Source organism: Lagopus leucura, unplaced genomic scaffold (assembly GCF_019238085.1).
Source record: "Lagopus leucura isolate 7727_CA_CO unplaced genomic scaffold, USGS_WTPT01 Super-Scaffold_100159, whole genome shotgun sequence".
NCBI lineage: Eukaryota > Metazoa > Chordata > Aves > Galliformes > Phasianidae > Lagopus > Lagopus leucura.
In genome coordinates, this window is record NW_024962335.1 from 28,005,116 (window position 1) to 28,031,321 (window position 26,206).

A 26,206-nucleotide genomic window follows, 5' to 3' on the forward strand; every position below is an offset into this window, starting at 1 on the left:
GTCTGTACTCCAGAAGTTAGCACGCTGGAAATAACGGATTGAACAACCTGGGATTTCTTGTTATTCTGAGCTGATAATGGGGATGCAAGCACGTTCTCTGTCTCAGCACTCTGCTAATGAAAGAGGTGTTTCTATCGAGTATGCAGTCCTCAGAAAGGCTTGGTGGAAATTTTATTGACATGCACATTGGCAGCCCAGAAGAGTGTGTGACAGGCAGAATTTTAGAAGTACTCTAGTTTCTCATATTCTGAAAGCAAACTGCTGTGACGCTTTATTCCAATAAAAAGGACGAAAGCTGAGAAAATCTGAACTATTGCTTATGTAACTCCAAAATAAATATACACTGCTGCTGGGAGACTGAAGGGCTGGAGGATGGTATTACCTGACAAGCTTGATTTCTTTGTATTGTATATGTCATGCCTAGAGTGTGACGCTGCTTCCAAAGTGAATGAGTGAGATGACCATTTGTTGAAATGAGGCGGTCTGAAAAGTACACAGTGAATAATACAACTGCCAATACGTTCAGGTGATGGAAACTATAACAATTTCAAACAATAGCCTGACTGTTCCTGAATGAGATGCTGGTTTTGGATGCAAACTGAGCTTAAGAAGTCCTCGTGCCTTCTGCCTGTCCTGCTTAGCCATGTATTCCTGCCTTGTGCTGTTGTTTGCTGGCTCCTCGCTTACATTCTAGGGCGTAATTAGTTCAGCAGTTGGTAGTGTAGTGTATCTGAAGACTGCTCTAGCTCCTTTCCTTCTAACAAACATACTTGTGTTTTTAGGTAACTTTCTTGTGAAACTGGCAGTATGAATTGGTGAGCAGTCAGAAAAAAAAAGAATCAGTTTGCATTTTTGCAGATATAATAAAATTATACTTTAATGGCATTTCTAGATTACTAATTCTTATTTTAAAATCTCAGTTTATTTATTGTGCTATGGAACCTTTTCTGGCTACGTGCATTATTTATTTATTTTAGCACAAGAAGCAGTCTTTTGTGCCAGAAATCACAATAAAAATGTCTTATCATTCATATGGTGTAAATTTCACTTAGGTCAGCTGTGGATAAAGAAGTTGATTTTGTCCTCTGAGATAAAACGCTATGGAACTAACATGTGGCTGGGGTGAGACTGGCAATTCCAAGAGCAGTAATGCTGGTTATCCCTGCCAGCGAAGGGAGCTTTTAGTAGGCTTGGAAGCCACCCATGGACATATGTAGTCCAGCTGTTTTCTGCATGGTGGTTGTGATGGAGTGGTGTAGTAGGAATCATACCATGATGTACTGGCCAGAGTACTGTAGCTTCACATTATCTCATCAAAACTTGAATATTTCATTCAGCTCTGTGAATTCATGCAGAGGACCAAAAAGAATCTTGCATGCATAAAAAAAACAACCCAACAGCATACTATTTCTTGTCCAGGCATGGAAGCCCCAGAGTCCTATTTTACCTACTGCCACATTTTTCCTAGTGCTTATTACACCTGTTTGTTTGTTTGCTTTTTCTTTTCTTTCTTTCTTTTATTTTTATTTATTTACTGCAATCAGGCTGTTTTCCTGCTTGGCAACTAAGTCATACATTTGAACAATTTACACGTATAGAGGTGTTTCCTACTGTATACTCCAAAAGTTTAAAATGCTTTTAGACCAGTAGAAAACTGCAGTGCTTGCTTCCTGGAAGGAAACAGAAAAAAAATGTATGTTGTGTGGTTTTTGATTTCCAAATTTAAATTGATTCAGTGTTGTGCCTGCTCATGATTCATAATGTCTTGCCTAGCTGCAAGTAGTTTCCTAGAAGCATGATTCTGTTGATGGAGAACCATATGTGTATGCAGATGCTGTATGTCTATGTAACCTGCTGATATCAACTATTTCTTCATATTGATGTTTTGTTTTCTTCACTATAAAAATTGTTGTTTTGTATAGGTAAGGCCTTCATACCAACAGGGGTTCGTTTTGTGTCTATTTGTGCTTGCCTGTACTTTCAAAGGAGGAGTAGAAATCTGCCCTTCATCTTGTCTCCTGCCTTGAACCAGAAAGAGTTTCACTGGGGTGCATAAATGCAGAACAGAATGCCAGAAGAATGGTGTGTCAGTAGGTGAGGGCTGTAGAAACCGTGGATGGAACTGTAGCCAACAGGTGTAACGTATTTATGACCGTGGCGGAAGAGAAGGGTGAATAATGGATGGAGGGTATTTGCTAGCTCTTTCATAACATAAAGGAAGATGCTTGCCAGAAGCATAGGGTATATCAGCCAATGCTAAAGTTTATTCATGATCATTTGTGCCGACCAAATACTCCTGCCTCTAGTAATGACACATGTTGGCAGGAAATGTCTGGTGGTCTGGCTGGGTACTGAGCAACTCCTGGCTTCTCTCCACCCTGCTACAGTTCATGTCATCATCTGTGTTGAGGCCAAACATCTTTCTTTTACTTTTTTTCTGAGGAGTCTTTCTCTTTCATCACAGGACAAGAACTGCCTGCAGTAATTACGGAGGAGAGAGCACTTAGGGCATCTCCTTGGGAGAGCATCATGCAAGCAGGAGGTTGCAGGACTTGCATTGTTCCTCTAACTAGTAGTTGACTTACATCAGCCTCCCTCCCTTCTATAACAGTTATCACTTCTTTGTCATGCCAGAGCTTTGCTACCTTCTGTCTTCCTCAGATATAATTTTTCTGGAAGTGCCTCATGTGAACAGCAGCTGTCCTGCACCTTGTTATAGCATGATGGAATTGCATTCCTTTCTCTAGAAACAGGCAGCCTTTAGACAGAGAGGTCAGAGTTTTCCTTTTAGTAAATAATCAAGCAAGAGCGGAAAGAGGTAACAGGAAGAGATTTGGCAATGAAGATCATTCTAAGCTTTTGTAAGTAGATTTCCAAGACTGTGACCCTGAAGGATGGATTGAAAAGAGCCACTGGAGAGGCTGGGCCTGAAGGGAACATGGTGCTGTGCAACTGGTTTGGAAGGCAGGTTCATGTACACATGCACTTGCACCGCCACTTAACTTGAGGGTAGGACTAGGTTCTTCCCAAAGGGAAGCTGCAATGCCTGAAAAAACAAACAAACAAAAAAACTTCTGGAAGTAGACTAAATTAAATTCAAGACTCCCCAACAGTACTAAAAGTGGTGACTCTTACTAGAGCTTTGTGGTTCAGGCCACTTTCTGGAAACAAACTGGTCCCTTCTTAATGTGAAACCTTTTGTCTTTTAAGCAAATGAGTCAGTGAAGCCATGTGTAAAAGGTCAAACGCTGAAGGAGAGAGACAGCAGTATGCTTGTTAGAGTATAAAAAGTTAGGTTAAAAAGTTATGTGAATTTACTGAGATACATTGCTTTTCAGTACCATCAGAATTTCAACATATATTTATATGTATGCTCAACATGTATAAATACACACGTGCCTGTGGATATGTGAACTGGAGCAGTCAATGTGGGACTACTACACTACTGAGAAGGGAGCTTGGTAACATTGCACTGGAGGTCTGTGCGAGAAGGACTGGCTGCTGGCATCAGCCTTCAGGTCTCATTGTTGTGGAGGAGGGAGACAGTATGTTGAGCCCTTGGCAGGGGAGGAGGGAGAGCGCTGGGGTGTGGGGCGCCGAGAAGCAGCGTGCTGCTGCAACAATGGCTGGCACAGTTGGAGGGCTGTTCTCCAGTGGGTATTGCCATACGCACTGATGCAAAGAACCATATGCAAGCCACAGAGGCAAGGGGTGAAACAAGGAAAGCAAAAGGCACTGTAAATATAGATAGAAAGGGCTAGTGACTGATAAATGTGCTATTAGAGAGCAGAAATCGTTTTTTTGTGGATTAATCTGTATCTCTATTAATTCAGTTGGTCTCCTCTGCTCCAATATTTACTTAGTGCTCCTGTTACTCTTTCCATCTCAGTCTTTCTTTGGTGCACTACTCGTAATCCTCTTTTACTTACCACTTTACATAGCCTTTTTGGAACTAAAATATTTCCCAAACATTAATGAATGACTGTAACAAACAACCTGTGAACAACTCTTTTGTAGATGTATTATTCACACTGTGCTGTGGATAAACTGGCAGTTGTTTTACCGTGTGCCATAGTCCTACACTGCAACTGGGTAATGGAAGGTTTTAGCTCAAGTGGGGCTAAGAAGTGGGGCTAATCCCGGATTCCTCTCAAGGTTGGAATTAGAAGGCAGTGTGAATAGTCGTGATACTCAGAATGGCAGAGTGCACTGTCCATTGCTTTTTGGAAATGCAAATATAGACTGTAATAATACATAATGGTCCTGACGCATGTCCAAAATCTCTCCCAGTGTAAGTCAGCTTTTGGATGTAGTGAAATCCTTCTGTTAAATCTCGGAGGAAAATGAGCACTGGAGAGGGGGCTAGGAAGGCTCCTGTGTGCAGACCACCTTTTCTGATTTCAAATTGCACATTGTATGTGCAAGCATTAAAGTTCTATTGACTTTCTAATGAATCTTGAGTACTTCACAAGCAAGATAACAGTGTTTCTTATTTTGTGAGCATCACCCTCCCAGGAAAGTCTAAAAAAAGCTGAACAGAAGCTCAGGTTCTGTCTATGTAATTCATGGAAGCTCTACAGCTGTAACATTTTAAACAGCTACTTTTATTTAAGATGTTTAAATTTCAAATCTTTTTTTTTTTTTTTTAGTGGGGTACATAAACGGCATAGTAAATGTTTGTTTCCAAGATATGATGCAGAATGTATTTCACAAGCAGTTACTGAAATGTGAGAGGTTGAGTGTGTGAATAGCATATTTTATTCAAGTACAGTATGTTAACACAGTATAAATGGAATTAAACAAGCTGTTATTTAATATAGCTCTTTAGATTTAATATAGCTCTTTAGCTCTGCTAAGCTATAGGGGTGGGGAAACTATTGTCTTCAAGAATTAAAGTTCTATTTAAGTACGAGCAGGACAATTATTTGCTGATTCTATATCAAAATTCTATTGAAGTGCCTTTCAGTAAAAATTGCAGTTGGAGTCAAGAGAGGTTTGAAACTGAGTTAGTACATCAATTAAATACAATTACATGTTTTGTTTTTAAGGGGGAAAAAAAAGTCCATATAATATTATTTTAAATAGTTAACGTACAGTATTTCAACAGGGGAGACGCTTATTAGATCAGCGCAATCTTTTTCATGCCATCGGGATTGCTGCGGGGCTTATAATCGCGTTAAATTTTCATATTACTCATATTCTCACAGTAATGAGCAGATGCATTGTTACCATTGGGATTTTTGCCATTCGGCCTTTCACATCTCCAATCACCATCTCCTCCCGCGATCTTCCCCATCCGCGCGAAAGCCGCTCCCTGACGCGCGGCGTTCATCTCCCGCCGTCTCTGCCACCGGGGCAGAGGTAGGGACGCTCGGGTCCGCCCCACCGGCACAAGGTCGCGGAGCCGCTCACCGGCGGCAGCGCCCCTCGCAGCCCCGGCGCCGCGCTCTCGGCCCGGGCAGGGCCGGCCCAGCCTCCCCCCTTCGCCGGGGCGGGCCGGGGCGGGGCGGGCGGCGGCGGTTCGGCCGGGGCGGCGGGAGCGCTCGCAGCCGGCGCGGCTGTTGCTTTAACGCGGGGAGTTAGACGGAAGACTTCTGTTCCTTGACGAGCGCTACAGAGAGTATTTTGTCTAGCCGCAGGGGAAAAGCTTTGTCACGGACTTGGCTGACAATAGACTTAAAAGTAAGACGGGCTGCTTTTGGTGCCTACAGGCTCTGGAGCCTATTGTCAGCGCACAATGGATTTCTCTTGCCGCATTCCTGCTTTGCAAAGGTTTGTTAGCTTTTCATGACTGACAGTCCTCTACTGCAAATACCGCATTTGCTCCGGCCTGTTTACACGCTGCTCGAGAATTTGTGAAAAGCTCAGGATTAAAAAAAAAAAAAAAAAAAAAAAATCGGCACCGTTTATTTGACTGACTCAGAAATGTTTTGAAAAAAATGGGTGTTTACAGGCGACGCACAAACTTGGGCAGTAGGCGTGCGAGCGCCTGCAGCGCGGCGCAGCCGCCCCAGCCCCGCACGGGAGTGAGAATCGCAGTGCAACTCCCGACAGCAATCCGCTCCGATTTCGTCGCATATCCAGAGCTTGCAGCCGTGGTTCGGAATCCTCGTGAATTTTTCCCTCCTAGAGGGGAGAATCCTTCCCCGCCGAGCGGGAAGCATCCCGTTGCATAGGGAACACGGGAGAGTGAGCGTTGCAGCGTGTCTAAAAACGTCGCGGGAGGGGAGTGGGGAGGGGGAAATACTGCTGCACGGGAGACGCTGGCGGTGCGGCTCCCTTTATGGGGTGGGAGCGGGGCTCCGTCGCTGCCCCGTGGGACGGCCGCTCGAGAGAGGCCTGCTGAGGGGAGCCGCCGTGCGGGGCCCCTGCTCGCATCTTCCCTCCCGCGCCGCCGCTCGCGAAGTTGGGGCTTGAAGAAAGTAGGCAGAATTAGCCAAACGAGATAATGAAGGTTCCCCGTAATGGTTTTTACTGTGGGGAAAATTAACCAGTTGCTAATAATTGTATGGTCTCTAGGCCAGACGGTCCCTTTGATAAGTTAACATGTACTCCCTTTATGCTCCTGGTAGGGGGTAAACAAACGCCTGAACAAATACAAATACACATAAACACGAATGTGGAGAATAGCAGTATATGTCTTAGATCCAGATAATAAGTGTGGGTATTGTTATTTAGATGGCGCATACTGGGACACTTATCTTTTAGTACACTCCATTTTCTAACTGAATGCAGTGCTAATCGTAGGATTGAAAGCTATTGTAATTGTGTACCCATCTAAATGCTGACAAGAATATACAATTACATTGTTTGGAATTGAGTTTAATGTCCTCTGAATTTTATTAGCATTTATATTTACTTATGCATTAAAATTCTACACAAAAAGAGGTCAGAATACGAGAGTTACAGACATAAATAGCAGACCCGTCCATACCCTTGCTGCATTTTTGCTGAAAATACCGAAGGAATATATTTTAGTCTATTTTATTTTTAAAGGAAGTGATAGAATCTGAAATGAGCAAATAATGGGTTTCCATTCTAAGCGATGCCTTTTCTCCCTCTGGATTTTGCACTCTTTTAAGGCTTTTTTTTTTTTCATGCTCAACTTTTTATTATTATTTATAATGTGCGTGCTACTGGAAAATCTTTCCACAGTATGCTTACCACCACACGATGTTTAAACACACATTATAAAGTGGATGTAATTGTAAACACTCAGAGGGATATAATTACATGTAGCAGATTTAGGAGCTAATTCTTTGCTTCTCTCTCTCCCTCTCCCTCTCTCTCTCTTTTTACTCTGCATTTTATCAACATAATTATTTTTTGACTACAGACTAACACTCAGAAATTGACAGGCATCCATTATAAGCAGCAACTTGTTCACCAAATTGAAAAACAATGAACTGCAGGTTTATATGTGCCCATTGTCATACGAAATTACTATGGCTTTGTTCCACGAGAGGAAAAAGCTAATGGTTTTGAAACAGCAGGTGACAAAACACATTTTTTTTTTCCTCCCCTCTTATCAGTTTGTTGATGAAGTCATTACGACTGGGGCCCAGAATAGGGTTGGCCTTATTTTTAGCAGATAGACTTTTAATGAGTTCTATTGTGGAGACAGTCATGTTGATTTGCTTACATTTTTTTTCCCCCCCTTCACTCAGAAACTCCCAGTATTGAAAAGCTACTATCAAAGGACTGGAAAGACAAGCTTCTTGCCATGGGATCAGGGAACTTTGGAGAAATAAAAGGTAATGCTCTTTCTGTGCTAAAACGAACTGAGAATGAATATACATTTATCACGGGCTTTTTGCAACTTTGTTTGTTTGTTCTTCTTCCCTTCCCTCATCTTGAAGCATAGTAATTCGAGGCTGAAATAAAGTGTATGCCCTGCGTCTGTATGTAAATACACGAATCAATGTTGTATTGCCATAAGTGAATGAACTTATGTAAAGCCATTGTTGCACATATCATTCTCTGTTATAAGAAGATAGATGCTACAGCTGAACTGAAAAAAAAATGCAAATTCGCTTATCAAATGCAGGCTTATGTGTGGGATCAGAGCGTAGCAGCACTCGGCTTCTGAGTGTACTGAGGGTACTCAGAATTCCTTGTTCATGTTTGTACAGATTTTGGTGATGGAGATTTTTTTTGACTTTTCTGAGCGTACTGAAAAAAGAAGAAAAAAAAAAAAAAACCACCAAAGTTAGTGTTACAATATTTCTAGGTACTGAAATCAGCCAGCGCAGATTTGAAAAGACAGCGTACAACATCTGTGTGCTAAAGCGTGTTCTTTTAATGCCATGCTCCAGAAGGAAAATGACAAAATTTGACCACTCTCCAGCAGCAGTAGCCTCCGCTTTGCCAAAATGTTTCCCCATTTTATATATGTGAGGTCATGTTGGGGAACCTGTCGTTGTTTGTTGTCATGTAATTTAATATTTTTATAGTTCTTCCTGAATGCCTGTGATGAGGAACTGACTCAGAATACCTGTGTGTCAAAAATTTCAGTTTTCAGAGCAGGTGTTGTGGTTCTGAAAAGAAACAGTGGGTCTGATTCTTCTCCCATTCCTATCACTGTACATCTACAGTAGCAAAATCCAAGCCAGTGTTGTTTTGGGAATGTGGAAGTAGATTGAGATTAAAATGAAGCCTTTCTTTTATGTTTTAAACGAGATTTCATTCCTCTCCATTATTTTTGGTTTGTTTGTTTACTAAAGTCCCCAGTGCAGAGATCCTCATTCAAACAGGCTCCCAGACCTCGTGCTTGGCTGGTTTATGGACCGTCTGCACTAGAAATGGGCAGTATTCAGTAAAGACTGCCACATGACGTGCTCAGATAGGTTAACACATTGGTCAATGTGCAAAGATAGTGTTAATTTAATTATGTGCCTTCCAGCTTGTCACAAATAAGCCATCAGTGTTAGTGTGCTCTAGCCCGCTGACTTACACAAGTAGGAAAGTATGTCACTTGCTTCCCCTAGCTTCTCCCTAGGAGGCTGTAATTCAGAAAATGTATGTTCACTACATATGTAGGATAACTTTAGAATAGGATATAGTGCTTCGGCTCCGAACGGGCTGTGATATTATCGTTATAACAGAGGGCCAAACCCTGAGTCCTTCATTCCCACTGAGCACATTTTCTCCAGGCGCACAGAGCAGGGTAGCCACTGGGCGTACCTGGGATTTCTGTTGTTTGGAAGCACACTGTTTTAAAGTAACAACGTCGGCTGCCATGGACTGACGAATCTTCAAAATGTTTTAGGTCTGAAGTACAGAGGCAGCTTTCATAGCCACTTTTGGGTGTGTTTCGGTGGTTCTCACAGGATTTCTGGAGCCTCTTTTAACTCTTGTTGCGCTGGAGCTGGAGGAGTTCGCGCAGTGGTTCTGCTCTCCCCCTGCACTCAGTGAAGCTGCGCTGAGAAGTGCTGTGCACCGTGAAGTAGTCTGCTCTCCATCCCCCCCACCCTCCCCCCCCGGTCCCTGTGATCTCGTTCTCTTGGAGGGCAATCTTTTTTTCTCCCTTCCTCTCTCTCACAAGTTAAACTTGAAAGCAGCGGAGGCAGCTCTGTGCTAGCACGAAAGAAATTCAGCAGTCCTTTCAGTCTCGCCCGGGGGGAGGATGGGGAGCAACAGCACAGCCTCAAAGAAGAGTTTGCTTTGCTTTAATTTTTGTTTTTTAGCTTCATATTTTGAACACAAGTCGAGTTATTGTTCTGCAGCTCTGTTCAAAAGCCTCACATCTGACGCTTTTTAGTGCAACTGTGGTGCTGTGGTTGGGGGCATGGTTATTAGGTGTTTGGATCAGGTTTGGCAGTAAGCTGTGAAAACAGGCACTGGTTTATTTTTCCTACTGACTGCCGTGACAGTTGCAATTATTGTCCATTGTTCCTAGGTGGCTGGAAAGGAGGGAGGATACAATAGAGCATTGCCCTCTGGGGGTAAATGAATTTGACTTACAGGTTCTTGGGGGGTCACGAAGGCTGATTATTTAGTGCCCAGGAATGTGGTTTTCATGGCACCGCCAGCCATGAGCTGCAAACGAACAATGGCTCAGCTGTATTGCAGCTGTATTTAGTGAGATAGCATGAAAGGTGTGCAAGTGAAGCTGGTCTGTAGTCACGTATGCGTGTACAATCACACATATATTAGGCTAGAGAAGGTTTTGTCCTTCTATACAAATGTGCAGTTATTAAGGTTTCCAGTTGTGAGTTTTTAATTAACTTCTCTCTATATTTGTCTTGGCAGTTGCATTTTTTTTCTTTCATTTTTATATTAGTGATATTTGGAAACACTGCACAACTGGTGTCTTATTGTTAATACACCCTGGAATGTGGACAGCACTTAGAATCTGCACTGCCCAACTGTCTTATGCGCTGAATAGTTTTTTCCACATAACTGTTCAAAATTTCATTGTGTTTTTCATTAAATCTGGGGGAGTTTTAGTATGTCATGTGCTAAAGTCTCAGCGCTGGACTACATATTGCTAATGCCCAAGTTTGTGTACTCACACTGAATTTTATTCGCTGGTAGAGGTTAAGAGAAAGGAAGATGAAGAGTTTATTTTCTGTTAGTGTTATTTCTTATAAGTTAGAAAGCAATAGTGTTTTATTAAAGATAAGGAAGTCTGTGGATGGTTAGAGTAAGTTGCCAGACTCCTTAGTTTTGTATTCAGTTCTTCCTCTTCACTTGCTTTGTTACTTTCAGCAGCCACTTCAAGCCCCCTTTTCTTCAGCTGCACACTTCTAAAAATGGGAAAAAGCGAGAGTATCTGCAGAAGCTTAGTTACAAACTTCAAGATCTTAGTTAGAAGGATCTACATATGTCGAGGAACTAAAGTACTAGTAGTACTAAGAGTACGTTCCAGGGCTTGATTAAAAGGTACAGGAAGGGAATGCCCTTACAATTGAGCAAAGAACCTGTCATATCTGGAAATTTAGTTTGAATGGCTCTGTTTGCTTAGAGAGGCAGTAAAGGGCTGCCTCTCAGTTTAGAAATGGAGATTTCTTAAGAAATCTTGTTGTAGTAAAGCATACAAAACATGTAATTGAGTGGATATATATTAAGATAAAACCATAAAACTGTATAGTGAATTGGTTAAAGTATGTTGGAACTTACACCCATCGTATTCAAGAAAGGGGCTCAAAAAGCCTCTGAGTTGCTCATGGCTAACGCAGTTTATTGGAGTCAGTGAGGCAGAGAGAGCTTTAGTGCTCTCCAGGAAAGAGAATTACAGCCCTCCCTGCTCTCAGCAGAGCCTGCTGCTGTTTGGGATCTGCGAGGTGACAGTAGTTGCTTTCCTCCAAAGCGAAGTTACTGACTGCAGGAGGTGCAACGTGCAGGGTGGACCACTGAGAGATGGCTCTTTGCTATCAGTGGCCATACCCGTAGTTAGAAACAACTGTGGGATTTGAGTTTCACTGCTCAGACAAGGCCCAAGAGCAGGCTTTGGAGACGGCTGCTGGCCTCTGGGTACATGGCGAGATGTGCGGCCTGGCCTGGCTGCTGTGGATGTGAGTGAGACAGTTTCAGCCACGAGGAGAAATCTCGTTAAAACTTCCCCAGTGTACACAAAGCCCTTCTGCTAATCTTGTTCATCTCCCACTTATCAAGGGTTGTCAAGAAATATAAATACGTATTTTGTATGCACCCCACTTAGCTAATTTTGAATAGGTGTGTGGAACAAAAGGCTGAACTGACTTTTGTCACTAATCTTTCAGAGTTGGTTTGCTGTTGAAGTGAAGGCATTGTTCATAGTGATTGCGCCTGAACCTTTCAAGAAAGACTGGGCAAGCCTGAACTTGATTTTTTTTGTTGTTTAAAAATCCTTCTCAGTTGTACAGGTTACTTCCTAACCAAGCCTGGCAAACTATTTTCTGCGCTCAATGTTAAAGGGTTTGTCTTTAGGGTAAACTCAGCTCTTCTTTGTATCCACTTAAATCTGAAAGACTTTACTGGAGTAACTCCAGATTTATGAGTGTAATTGAAAGCAAGATTAGCCTACCAATCCTAATCTTTAATGCACGATAACACAGATACTTGTTTTGTTCGAGAACCTGTGCTCCAAGTAACATGAAGTATCGGCACAGGTATTACATCCCGCTGTGTCTGATGGATGATGGGGCCATGTTTGCCCAGGCTCTAATCTTACTCTATGTTGGGATGATGGGGCACGAGAGAGTATGCAGTCAATGGTTTTAGGGCTGCCAATAATGGATAAAGAGAAATAATCCATTCAGTGATACTATAGCTCGTCAGAGCCTGTGAATTAAAGACATATGTTATGTAGATTCAATGTATGGATTAAAACGGATAATCTGGTAGGTGACACACAGAATCTTGAGATAAGTGGGCTATGCAGATTCGCTATATGGATTGTGACGGATAATTCCATTTAAGTAACGCTGGACAAGTTGAAGACAAGTAAGCTTTGAGTAGTGCTCAGGTTATGTGCAGTAATCCAGTGAGTGACATGTTGGATCTCATAATCTGTAAACTGAAGGCAAGAAAGCTAAGAATTTTGCATTTAGATGTGGACAGGAAGGAGCGGGGGAGAAGGGAGAGAGATTATTCGTGGGGAATGCTCTAGGTTTAAACCTTTGACTAATAAAACAGAGATCCCTGGGAGATGCGTGAAAGCCGAACACTTTCATGGGAGCTATGTAAATTTTGCATTTGCAAATTAATGATTGAAAAATATTTGCAAACTTCTGTCAGATATGGATGTGTTGATTTTTATTTTATTTTATTTTAATTTTTGTGGGTAGTGTAGCATTGTATTTGGAGTGGGGAGAGAAGGAGGGTGAGAAAGTCATAAGTGAAGGAGGTAAGACATGCATGGTCGTTGGCATTTAACTGCGATAAATTCAATATTTATTCCAACCTTCTTCTTTGTGCGTATTTTTGGGGGGTGTTTAATAGTTGGCAATTTGCTGACAGAGGGCTTTAGTCCTTTGCTAATATCTCAAAAGTGCTGGAGGGGGAACCTGCCCAGTGGCACACAGGGGAACCTACGTTTCGAGAGGAAATTTGGCAGCTGCTGAAATTAGTGGAGGTTGATCACACTGCAATATGATACTCTCAGACTGCAGAGCAGCAGACAGTGCCAACTGAGCCACACCAACGCAGAATTCAGGCCAAATGAAAGTCTGAAATGGAGACTGTGACTGGATGAAGCTGCTCCTGTTTGACCCTAGGATGGGAGTTTAGTTGGGGGCAGCATCTGTGGAAGAGGAGGGCTAGAGGAAAGCATCTAAAATGCAAAAAAATGAGAATTTGTAGCAAAGCAAGATTGTTGGTTTTTTTTTGTGTGTGTGTGGTTTTTTTTTTTGTTGTTGTTTGGTTTTTGTTGTTGTTTCTTTTTTCTTACAGATGCTCAGTTTGATCAGGAAAAAGATTAGGTTCTATTCAGAACAATTACAACTTTTATTTTTAAAAGTATTACTAATAGAGAAAACAGAATAAAATTGAACTAATTAAAGTAGCAAATGCCAGTGGCTTTATTTTGTTTGAACATGTGGAGGCCAAACCACTATATTTAAACATCATGCAGAGTGCTGGATGACAAAAGGGAATTAAACCAGTTCTTCTTTGTACTAAAATTACCTCAAAGATGTGCTGATGGAGATGAATGTTGCTGAGCTACAATTACCAGTTTGTCAAAATAAAGCAAATACACATACATATTTCTTACTGTTTATACTGCTACTGCATACAATTCCTCTAGCAAATGCTGTTTCTCTAGCCGAGTCCTAGCTTCTTGTCTAGGCAATCCAACAAAGAAAAGCCTCTGAGAAATAATCTCAACACAAACATTGTCTATTCCTTTTATAACCTTGACAGTAAGTTACTAACCTGGTTGAATACCAGGCTTTGTTTGCAGTCTACTGTACCAAAACTTTTTATGACAGCAAATGAAGAATGCTCACTGACATCTTTTTCCAGCATTGCGAAACAGTAATGTGTTGGGCTGTTACAGAGCAGACAGCTAAGTTTTTGTTCCCACAGAATATTAATTCTTGAGGGTAGTAATGGCAAAATACGGTAATTGTTCATCATTTGTTTTTATTCATTCTGCAAAGTCTTCCATTGAAACTTAAAATATTACATCCACAGGCTGAAATATGTAACTTCGTTTGAACTTGCTGTTCTAAAAAGGACTTCTATTTGCAAGCAAAAAAGATTCATTACATAAATCTGTGGGTACAGGCAAACAGGTCTGAATTCTGGGCTTTTTCTTTATTTGTTTGTTCTGGTAGTGGCAGCCTGCTGAGTAAAAAGCAGTCAGAAAGTTTTCTTTTATTAAGCTGACTTCCCATATCAATCACATGAAGTCATTTAATTTAGCAAGGTAGGTAGCTCTAAGTGATGGCAGTCATTGTGTAGCAAAGTTGGCTTAAATGCTTAATGAAAAATGCCAGTTTTTAGATGTTTACATCCTGGCAGCCCCAAGATTTACTGGCTTAAAAAGCTGTGTGCCAGTCTTTAATAAAACATTCCCTGAAGTATTGATTAGGGAAGCATCGAGGGAGTTTGCACATGTGCAAATGTCCATTTGCCTGTGTCCACCCACAAATACACCTGCCCGTAGTACCATATTGATACAGAACTTCAAGTACGTACTCACTGCTTGGTCATAAACATCTGACATTACTGTTGCAAGACAGAGAAAAGAAGAGTTTAAATTCGGAACTTACCTCAGCTGCTTACATCTGTTATCAGACCACCTTTTCCGAAAGCGTGTAACAGGAGCTCCCCATTGCCTCACATATACAACTCCAGGTGACATCAGCAGTGGGTCTGCCTGTGCAGCAAGGGGAGAATATTCCTCTTTAAAATTAATATCATGTTCTAAGTAGGTCTTTCAGGGAAAGGTGTGACAAAGATTAGTTTGCTTTTCATTAGAAGAGGCAGCCTCTCTATTCTACTTTCCTGATCTTCTTATGGGACGGAATATTAGTGCGTTTGGATTCCTAATGTGACAGAGCAGAAGTAAAATTGGGGTGAGGGAAGACAAAGAGTTGACAATGGAATGAGAATGAAAATCTCAAGAAAATATACTGGAATAAAACCCTCAAGAGAAGATACTCCCTTTATGGACAACTGCCTGGATGTATTTATTTATTTTTCAGATATAATAATGTTATTGCTAGGAGAACTTTAACTCTTCTGAGAGCATCTTCATCAATAGGCTGTTCAGTTGGAGAGAGATCATTCTTGACTCCTTCAATTTTGTATTGAGACTGTTACATCTCTGGCCTTAAAAATCTCACTGGAAAATACATCACTGCAGTAAATGCCTGGAGATGGCTCAGCTTTTGGCTGGTTTATGGGCTGTACTTATGTCTTCATCAGAGCAACTTCAGAGCTAAGTTGGCAGCGCAGTCCCATTGCTTGGTTAGAGTGTTAGAGTGAGTTCTTCATTCCCAAGGCTCCTTTAGGTAGGACCCTGGCTGCTATCAAGGGTCAAGCAGAGATGCAAGTATTTATATACTGTGCATAAAGAAATTTGTGGCCTTTCTGAAGAAGGCCAGCAGTAGAACAGCTTACAGTCCCTGAAGTTAAGAATGGCTTCAGGCAATTTTCTAAAACTTAAAGCTTCTGTTTTCTCATACGTAAAGGTAATGCATACCTTTCTACCTGCTGACAGTCTTGAAGAAAACCAATTAGCTAATGCTTTGAAATTAAAAAATGCTCTGTACCGTGTGCTCTAGTTATTATTATACATTTTATCATTATTTGAACATGGAGTACTTCAAAATATTCTTATTTCCATTTAATTTTTTTTTCTTCTGCAAAGCTTTGTAGATACAGGAGGATTTTTTTTCCTTTTGTAACTATAGTTAATGATACGAACATAATACGATATTACTGTGTCTTCCAGGCTTTCTACTCGCACATTGTTTTCTTTGATTTTTCTTTGAAAGACAGATGCTGACAGTTCAAAAGCTATTTATGTAATTACCTCGATAGTAAACTGACTGGGGGGATGAATTTCACTGTCTGTGTGTGTGCAGGGAAGCCTCTGATTGATAACATTCCTGGATGTTTAATTGTGACATGGCTCAGAGATCGGGGAGCGCCTGGCCATGTCTTTGCCCCTTGTAGAATGTGCTGGGAGCTGCATGGCTGTGAGCAGATCTGTGGGCTGGCTGTGAGCAAACAGCCTGATCACTTCAGCATTTGCAACAAATGCTTCGAGTGCCTGTTAAAGAAAATATTGGCTTTCCCAAATTCTCATTTACATTCTCATTCTGTCTAATAAATTACGATAAAGTATTTACTGTTTGGATTGCAAAAGGAGTTTCTCTGCCTTTTTTTTTTTTTTTTTCCTTTGGTTCTGTTATGGATGAATATGCCAAGGTTTCTCCTGTTCGTTTTCTCACTTTAAGTGTGTCATTTGGTCATATTGGTGTCTTCATTCTAATGTTTATTAAAATGTTACTGTCACTGCCAGTCTGAGACTGTGAATCAGAACTAAGAATGTGTAATAGCTTATTTCACATTTGAGTAAATTTCTTTTCCTATTGAAATACTATTATGGATAGTGTTGATCTGAGATGAAGTTTAGGTTTGGCGATACAGAATGCCACTAATTTGAGTCTTCTTTTATTGCCATCTGCTGCGGGTGTTGTATCCACAAACACTTTTTTTTTTTCTGGATCTCTTTTTGTGGTGGTAGAGAATGGTGCATCTGGTATAAGATGGTGAATCTGGAAAGCGTCTTCTCCTGGGCCATTCCCGTTGTAGTGCATACGATGATGCCTGTTGTCTGTTGTTTTGCTATGTTGTGAGAAACTCCCATTTTGCCATTGCAATGGTAGAGTACAGAGAAAATGGAACAAGTGCCTACAGCAACCTCTGAAAGGCAGGGTGGCCGGGTGGGTGAAAGGTTTGTTAAACACAAAATATGCAATATCTACTCATTGCGCATCTGATGATAGTCAGGAGTAATTATTGAGGCAGCCATTGGTATGTGCCACTCTCCTTGCTCAGTACTTGTGTGAAGTGATCTAGCTTGCTGTCAAGCTGTACATTGCAGTGATAGGCTCTTGTTTTACCTCCTAGTCATACTGCAATGCAGAGTGTAAGTACTGCAGTTGTACAAATAGTGTTGCAGAGCAAAGAGCAGCTCCAGAACCAACCCCAGCTCCATGCTGCAGAGAGCAGCTCTCAGTTTAGTGACAAAGGGGCCAGAGGCAGCTGCTGGGGCTGTGACTTGTCCTTGCTGAGCTCTGCACCACCTCCAAGGATCTGGCAGGTTGGCAGCATGGGATAGCTTGTAGCTTCCTGGGCAGCATCTATTAAGCACCTGTTTTCACTCAACTGTTGTTGTGGTTGCTCAAAATGCTGATGTATTTTGCTGTGTAACTTGCATAATCTTCAAAATGGAAATCCCTTAAGTGCCAGGACACTTCAAATGGTGAAAGTTTGGATCTTCTCATACTCGCTAAGAGAGAGAACAGAGTGGTGACAGGACAGAAGCATGCTCTTCTTGTCTACCTATAATTTACAGCAATGAGAAATGGACATAAAAATGGCAGCTAGTGCTTGGTAGTGCATTTTAGTTCATACTCATAGTCTCGTAGTGATCAAAGCTGTTCACTACTGTGTATATAACTTTTGGGTATTGTTTGGTCTTCATTTGTTATGCAAACAAAGTCGTTTATATACGACAATTATAAATTGCAGTTTCGTTAGCTCCTTCCACAAAAGAAATTACAGAAAAGGTGCTAGATAGTGAGGGCAAAATGCAAAATATCAAACACTTCACATTATGACCAAGACAGTCGGATTCAAAAACTCTTCTTCTTTTTAGCTTTCACAATTCTATAAGCCACCAGCAAAAAAAAACCTTCAAAACTAACTGTGGTAGTAGTTTTGATCTTTTCCAACGTGCTGCTTGTTTGGCAATATGGCTGAGTACTTCCTTTGCAAGGAAAGGTACCTTGAAGACTCAATATTACAATTTAATGTTATTAAAGTTATTGGAAAGGTAATCACATAAAAGTGGCTAAGCTGTGTTTTCCACAAAGTATTCTCCAAAGAAGTATTTTCTTAAAAGCTGACAGTGATAAATTCTCCCTTCCAGCTTATTAATGGTCTCAGATTGTTCAACAAAAACAATGGTTCTGCCAGACTACTCCCACTCCAGCTGATAAGCCAAAAGACTTGGTACTGTACATACCAAGTTAGTACATGAAGCATCCCCTCTGGGCATTTCAAACTTGCTCCAAAAGATAGTAACAATGAGGAGATCAGCTCCTCTGTGTTTCTCTGTGGGAGCACAGCCATGGTACGCCTATAGCTTGGGCTTGGCTGTCAGCAGCGTTCCATGGCTACTTGTTACTCACCCAAACCTTCTCCCTTGTTCCTGTAGCATAGGTCTAGCTGTTGTGTTCCAGGGAAGCAAGCTGCTTTTTGCTCCTCCATAGGAGCAAGATGACAGAAGAGCTGTGCTAGCAGGTTGCCCATGCAGTTTGGTTGTGCCAAGTTGCTGCTGGGGTGCGCGTGGAGAGCTTTTGCATGTGGGAGCTGGAGAGGATGGCACTGACTACTGAGGTGTCTTCTGCTGCTGCTGTGAGGAGCTCTGTGACCCATCTGTCTGTCAGTCCACACACGTGGAAGTGTTTTTCCACCCATCAAATTAATTTAGCTTTACAGAATGCGTTTTGACTCCTGTACGAAAGCTACTATGGGATCTCAGAATGCACTGTTGAGCCACTACTGGCTAAGTATCTTCAATGTGCGTCACTGCATTTCTCAAATGAATTATTTGAGAGCAATTGCACTTTTCTAACCCTACTAAGGGTTATAACTAGCAACCTGTTGTATCCTTTCTCTCTGTATTTTCTTCTCCCTCACACTCATGAATCCTCATAGAAGTTGAGAAGAAAATATTTTCTTTTTTCAAATATCTCAGTGTGGTACACTGTGCTGTACTGCGAGAATATACTGATAGTTGTCATTAGATGAATATTACAATGAAGTGAACTGCTAGCAGTTGATAGGGCAAGGAAAGAGCTGTCTTTTCAAGTAGTTCTGCTGTGCAACTTGGGAACTCTATACCCTTTTTCCTAGAGAAGAATGTATGAAGGGTAGAAGAGTGGCAGTAGCACTGCTAACTAATTATACATCCAGGTGGCAAATGCATCACTTAAATCAATTCTCTCCAATTATTGAAATTAAAAAAAAAGTGCTTTCTTTGCCTGCATTAGTATTTTAGCAGTTTTCTAATTCTCCCAGCCTTTAACAGAAGAGTTTTAAGTCCTGTGGTTGCTATTTCCATTCAACTCTCAAGTTTCCAGCTCCTACTACAGAGAATGTTCTGCTGCAGCCCTCTGTTTTGTAATAGGGATATTTCTACCTAGATTCATTTTTTATTAAGATGTTGGAGATCAAGTTACATTTCCTTTATATGAAAATATATATTCTTAGTGTTTTCCCAAATGTATATAATTATCTAGAAATGTGTGAAAAGGATTTTGCTTAAGTAGGAAATGGGATGCTGCTTGGGAGTGCAAAGATGAAATTCAGTGAATATAAATGAAACTAAATATCAAGTGAATAACCCTACAGGTGACACCTGTAGGGCTGTGGACCAGTCTTCCAAAGCGTGAAGTAGATGATTCAGTCTTTTAGACTTTTCAATCCAGTGTCGAAAGCTGTAGTAAATATATTGTAGAGAACATTCCTGCACTGGCAGGGGGGTAGACTAAATGAGCTATTACAAGTAGCTCTTTTCCATGTCTGACTGATAGTTGGCTAGGAGCATGCTTAGTGTAGTCGCCAAATTTTTCTCTCTCCCTTTTTGTTTTTTGGTTTTTTCGTTTGTTTGTTTGTTTTCCTCTTGGAGAGCATTGGTGACATTGGCAGAAGAGCATTTCCTGCATTATAGAAAGGTTTGTGTGGCAGAGTTGTCCCCAAACACAGATTATTTTCGGAGGAGGCATAGAGATAGGTGGTCCTAATCCTTTCCTGAGGGTTTTTTGAAAAAGGTTTCATGGCTCTGACTCATATGAGAGGGTGTGGTGGTATTGGAGATATCTGTGGATTAGCTGCTACGCATATTTTCTGGTCTTTTAAATTTGTAGTATAATGATACTAGATATACTAATAGTGCATTTTTTTTTTTGTTTGTTTGTTTCTAGTGTGTGATTCATAGCTTTTTTTCTTGGAATTTTTTCTTCCCTTCCCTTATAATCACTGTCATTCTGGGTGGAAGGAGGGCTTTTTATTGAGTGATTTAGAGATAGAGGTTAGTCAGTTCCTGTGTCTGTGTCCTCCTTTATGTGTCTGTGTCCTCCTTTAAAAAGCATCTAGTGACAGTAAGCATGAGAGATGGTGAGTTGCACTTAAGTCAGTTCTTCTGATATGTTTCTGCAAGGCTTTTTCCTTTAAAAATATTAATTGATGGTGAGGGCAGCAGTACTCATCCTTAACAGTTTAAATACTTTATCACTTCATCCTCATCAGGACATATGGGAATGATGTAGTGGCTGTGTGCTGTGGGAGTACCAGCGAGGAGGCTGAGAGGTCCCACCCCAAGGGGACCCCCCTGCTTTCCACTAAATATACAAGAGAGGTTAATGTGGACCTTACAGTTTCTGCAAGTGTCTTAGTTATAAGTTTCTGCTGAAAACTCAGTAGTTTATAAGAACTGGAAATGTTAATTTTGATCCCTGTGAAATGTAAACAAGGTTTAAAATTTGAAACTCAGAGCAGGCAGTATTTTTTCCCCTACTGAGCTGATAGGCAGCAGAAAGTAGGTGAATGGGCAAGAGAATATTGAAGGGGGACACTGGATCAAAGTCTGCATATGGAATTATCCTTCATGGTTCATTTTCCTGAGGAAGGACAGGCCATAATGTGCCATAAATTGCAGTGGGCTGCAGCTCTTTGGTTCAGCTAAAACTTTGCTTACACTGAACCTGCAAAACCTAACTAGCTCTGAATTTCCTCTCTTGTCTTTCCATTTTTTTTTTTCCCCCTACCATATGATGCCCAGGGACTCCAGAAAGCCTCGCTGAGAAAGAAAGGCAGCTCATGGGTATGATCAATCAGCTGACCAGTTTGCGAGAACAGCTGCTAGCAGCTCATGATGAACAGAAGAAACTGGCTGCCTCACAGATCGAGAAGCAACGCCAGCAAATGGAGCTGGCTAAGCAGCAACAAGAACAGGTGAGTGATTATTATGGTGGCTTTCAGCTTAAAATCATTTTCTAGAAGGTCTCCGCAGCAGATTATCTTTTAGGCTTTATACTTCCTAAGGTTGTTATTCACCTCTTTTTTTTTTTTTTTTCTTGAATATTTGTTTTCTTAGGTGAAGAAATGTGAACAAAAATAGATTGGAATGCTGCTTTAATTTGCAATAGACAATACTGTGTCTTTCAAAGAGATATATATCCCAGTTCAGTGGTATTCTCTTCCAGTAGTTTTTGTTGTTGTTGTTTTGTTTTCTTTTAAGTATGTGTAAATAAGTGTGCAAATTCAGTACTCCTACAAAATATCAAGTGCTACTTGTATTCAGTGGTGTTCAATAGGTAGCATTTGGGTTGTAATGAGGCAAATGAAATGATTGTATTGCCAATTGTGGAAAAAACTGGGGACCAGTATGAAGTCAGTGAAGAAATTTGACGTTTTTTCTTCTACACTTGAGAGGCTTGATTTTCAGTTCTTGCAAATATTCCCTCCACTGAAAACATAAACGTGCCTTTGGACACGAACAGTTCCGTTGCGAACACACTGACACATTTTATTTTATGCAAAACCACAACTTTTCTAACAAATCTGTACCATGTGAATTTTAATGGAAATGGATGCCCATTTCTTTACCTGAACAGAGAACACTTGGATGCCTTCTTTAAAATTTTGTCAGTAGTCTACTCTACTACCTCCTGTCTGGAAGCATTTGATCTATCTGAGCATGTATCTCAGCTTGTAATAAAATTAATGCTACTCTGCACATTCAGTCATGGTTGTCATACTTCAATATTGGTATGTTAGCTAACAAATGTTAAGATTCTAAAGCACTGCTGACATCTTCAGATATTCTGGCTCTGTTTTTCCCTTTTTTCTCTATTAAAAGTTTTATCTTAAATGCTTTGTATTTTGGCCTCGCACCTGAAATCCCACAGAGAGCAGAAAAAGTGACATACTTGTGAAACCAGCCAAGTTGTATCACACTGTTGTTTGCATGGAGAAAATGGAGGGAGGCGTGAGGGTGTAAGTGGCAGAATCCCCCCATTAGAAGGCATCCTGCAGGAGGTATTCCCTTTGCCCTAACTATTAAAGAAATCACTGCTACAGGATGACTGAATGACCCCAGAGTGAAAAAGAAAATGGAGGAAATGGAAAAATAAAGGAAAAAATGCTTCAGGGTTTTTATTAGGATTTATTTTAATTTGAGAAAATGTGTATAATTCTGTTGCATAGAATTTAAAATGAACTCTTAAAAATATATTGATTAAAATCTATTTGGTTACTTAAAAAGATGCTCTAGAAAGAGAACAATCTTTTAGATGTGGAGTTAGCTATGAACGAGTGTTTCTTACGTTAATAGTTTAATAACAGAAATGAAAGAAAGCACCTGAGAGGAAGAATGCACAAAATTCCTCCCAGTAAGTGTATATAAGTTCCCATCTGACCCTGAGATGTGTACACATTCCACAGGAGAATAGCAATACTCCTTAATGTTTGTACTGCTGTGCTAGCTATTCATGAGAGCAGAGCTTTTGTGATGACTCAGATGAAAATTTTCAGGAGTTTGCTTTTTCAATTTGAGACATATCATGGTTTATGTTTGCTCATCCTCTAAGAACTCTGATTTGATTACACTATTGCCTGCTTTTTCCTTCACTATATGCAAAATACATCTGTGCTACAACTCCTAGTCATTTAGGCAACGGTTGGAAGTCCTTACGGAAAACACACATGACTTTGGAGGAGGTGTGTAACTACCCCATCAACTTGTGTGAATCAGGTTCATTGTAGAGCCATGTAACTGGCTCTGCCCCTTAGGCTCCTTTCTGCTGACTGTCACAGTCATTATCCCAAACCCTGTTCCAGTCTCTCTGTGTCTGTTTCTACACCCGTGAAATACACCAATGCCTCCTGAGTGTCCCATTTCCTCTCTTGGAAAACTTTGCATAGGTGGTACCAAGAATAAAAATAATTTTACTGTCCATCTTCCTTTTACTTGCCTTTTCTGCCTTCCCCTACTATTTTCCATCTTCTCTCCCAGTATTGTTCCTCCTTTCCTCCTTCAGCAGGGAGGAGCTGCTTCCATTCTCTCCTTTTTTCTTTTTTTTTTTCTTTTTTTTTTTTTTTTTTTACTTAACAGCACCACTTCTGGTAATGAGAGAGATTTTTGTCAGTCCTCCTCCTAACATCCATAACAGCATTTTTTTGTAAGATTTCCTTTCACACCAGTGTTTGCTATGAATGCTCCTGAGCATGAGCCCCTTGGCTCAGTGGCAGTCCAGGCTGCTGCCACCCACGCTTGAAGGTTTCTTAACTTAGCAGCTGATAGGACCAAGCAGGGTTAAAGTTTGCTGTGCAACAACTTTAGGAATGATGATGCATATCTCACATTACTTCTGTGCAATTTTTCCACAGATTGCAAGACAACAGCAGCAACTCCTGCAGCAGCAACACAAAATTAACCTTCTTCAGCAGCAGATCCAGGTCAGAGACTGTATCTCCACCCATGTCCCTTTTACCCCTTCCTTTCTGTTCCCTCATGTTTTCCCTCGGGCATTATTGTCACAGTATCTTTAAGGATCTCTGCAGATGGCTTACATCTTATTTATGGAAACACATGATGATGTTACCTGTCATTAAGCGAAAAAAATTTCTGGGAGGCCTTGAGTGATTAACACTACTCCTACAGGAATCGGGAAGCAGATGAGAGAGGAGATGGTAGCGTGAGCAAGGATTTGCAGGATGAAATCCTCTGAAAGTGCTCTTCAGGTGGCAAAAAACATTGCTAAAGTGTATTGGATTGCAGTGATCTCTTCCAAATCTGTTTTTGAGGCTTTGCTGAATCAGTTCTCTTCAGTGATCTGTAATCAAGCCTCTCCTTCCCATTGCCTCAAGTTTCTTGAAAGTCAGGAAACTTTCAATATATTAGGTGAAGTAAGTGTGTGAGAAACTGGCCTAAAGGTTGGTTAGATTCTAGAGAGCAACTGGGCTCTCTAGGAGCGTAGGCATCTACGTGTAGGTTCTGGGCATCTACGTGTTTACTCCTGGTAGGAGAAAAAAAAATTCTAATGTACTGTAACCAGTAAACTTTATTTAACTTTTTCTTCCCTTGACACATTTGGAGGTCTCTTTTCATGGCAATATTTCAGTACTTGTCTTCTGCATGTACGTATGCATAGCCTTGTTCTCTATGTAATGCAAATCAGTTTGTCTGTGAAGGTTTACAAGAAATAAGAAAGAAGGGGTCTGACATTTACAGCTATCTAGAGTCATGGTAGAATCTCTGCCTTTTTAAGTATGCAGTTATTTACAGAGCAATGCAATCAGTGTGGAAGCGGATGTTATGTTCTGTTTGTTCAGTAACATCAGGATCTTCCTTCCAAAATGCTTTAGAATTAGTTGCCTAAAATTATGAGCCATATCCTTAGCTGCTTTACAAAAGCATAATTCCAGCCAAATCAGAGGAGTTGCATAGCTTTGTGCTAGCAAAAAAGTGGCTAATATTTCAAATGATACTTTTTCAGTATCAGGACTTCTGTAACTGCGAAAAACTTCTGGTGAAGTTTCACTCCTATGTTACAGGGCAACATGTATACAAGATGTGATTTGCTAAGAAGAGTTTTGATGTTAGAAGGCCTGGATTAGGTTTGACCTCTGTTTTTGTGGATTTTTTTTTTCCTCTTCTTTTTTCTCTTTTAAAATTGTGTGTGGGAGAATTTTTTTCATTTTAATTTCTGTTAATTGCATTGTCTGTAATGCTCATAAAGAACAATAGCAGAACCTCCACAATAGCAAGAAAAGTGTTTTTAGCATTTAGCTATGAGAGTGATAGAGGAAGTTGTTTTATAAGCAGTGAACATAAATAAATTGAAGTAACATAATTTGACCCCAACCCTTTTAAGTTTTAAGGTCTTGTAGATAAGAATGAAGTATTGTCTTTTTTTAGGGTTGTGGAGAACACTGATTATTGATAATGAGATATAGAGCCTTTCATCTCTTGATCCCTGATCCAAGTTTGACCTAAGTCAGGAGTAAATGAAAGTCAGCTAGCTATCATCTGATACAAGCTGCAAGCCTAAGACATGATTTGGAGGCCTATCCCAAGGGATTTTGGATGAAATATTGACCCTGTCAAGGTCAGAATTTCACCTCCAGGGTCCACTTCACACAAAGCCCATCAAATTTGGGCACTCTCCTTTTGGATGGTCACATGATAAAGGTCAAGAATTAAACAGGCAGAGAGACAATACTGTCCTCTCACTCCCACAGAGATGATCCATTTGTAGTGAAATTTGGATTTTGCTGACTGCTTCTTGACAGTTGCACTGTATGTATGGTCTCGTGGTCTTTTGAACCCTGGTAGCAGTCCAACTATTGTCAAGTCTCTAAAAAAAGAAATCATTTAAAAATAATTTAAAAACTCCACCATCAGTGAATTCAATATAGTGCATTTCTTCTCAGTTGCATGTGTATTTGTTTGTGGTCAGAGTAAAAAGTAGAGATCTGCGTTTATATATAAGTGGAGACAATGAAGTAACCCCAACATGCCTGTGTTTAAAATGGTTGGTGAGTTTACAATCAGGTTATGGTGGGTGGAACAAAACTCTGACATGAATGTAGCTGTGAGTTCAGGTTTTCTGACCTTGCCCTAATTAATCTAACGGGCTGCTGTCACATTGGCCCAGAGTTTTTAAATAGCGTTAGATTTATTGACAGGGAAATATTCCTACAAAGTCTGGATAACTATTTGACTTATGTGCAATTGAATGATTAGGCTGCAGTTATGAACACAACCTATTTATGACAAAGGATTCATTTTGCTTGAGCCAATTTTTTCTAAGCTTGTAAGAGTAGCCATAATTCCTGATAAATTATTACAGAGAAAAAAGCTATTGAAATATTGTATTGAAAACATAATACCCTAAGGTTAAAAGAAAGCACAACCTGACTGACCCCATGATTTATGATTCTTTTCTCTAAGTGCTCTAACTTGGAAACATTC

At 40.6% G+C, this 26,206-nt stretch overlaps 1 protein-coding gene across 10 annotated transcripts in view; it reads left to right on the top strand.

The window, feature by feature from the left end:
- SOX5 (SRY-box transcription factor 5) overlaps window positions 1-26,206 on the top strand; it is a 479,987-nt gene that overhangs the window by 315,286 nt on the left and 138,495 nt on the right. For all 10 annotated transcript variants that reach the window (XM_042890060.1, XM_042890061.1, XM_042890055.1 and 7 more), the window contains 3 exons: window positions 7,668-7,754; window positions 21,011-21,183; window positions 23,620-23,688. In XM_042890060.1, the coding sequence (XP_042745994.1) occupies window positions 7,668-7,754; window positions 21,011-21,183; window positions 23,620-23,688 (329 nt within the window). The remainder of the gene's footprint in view (window positions 1-7,667; window positions 7,755-21,010; window positions 21,184-23,619; window positions 23,689-26,206) is intronic.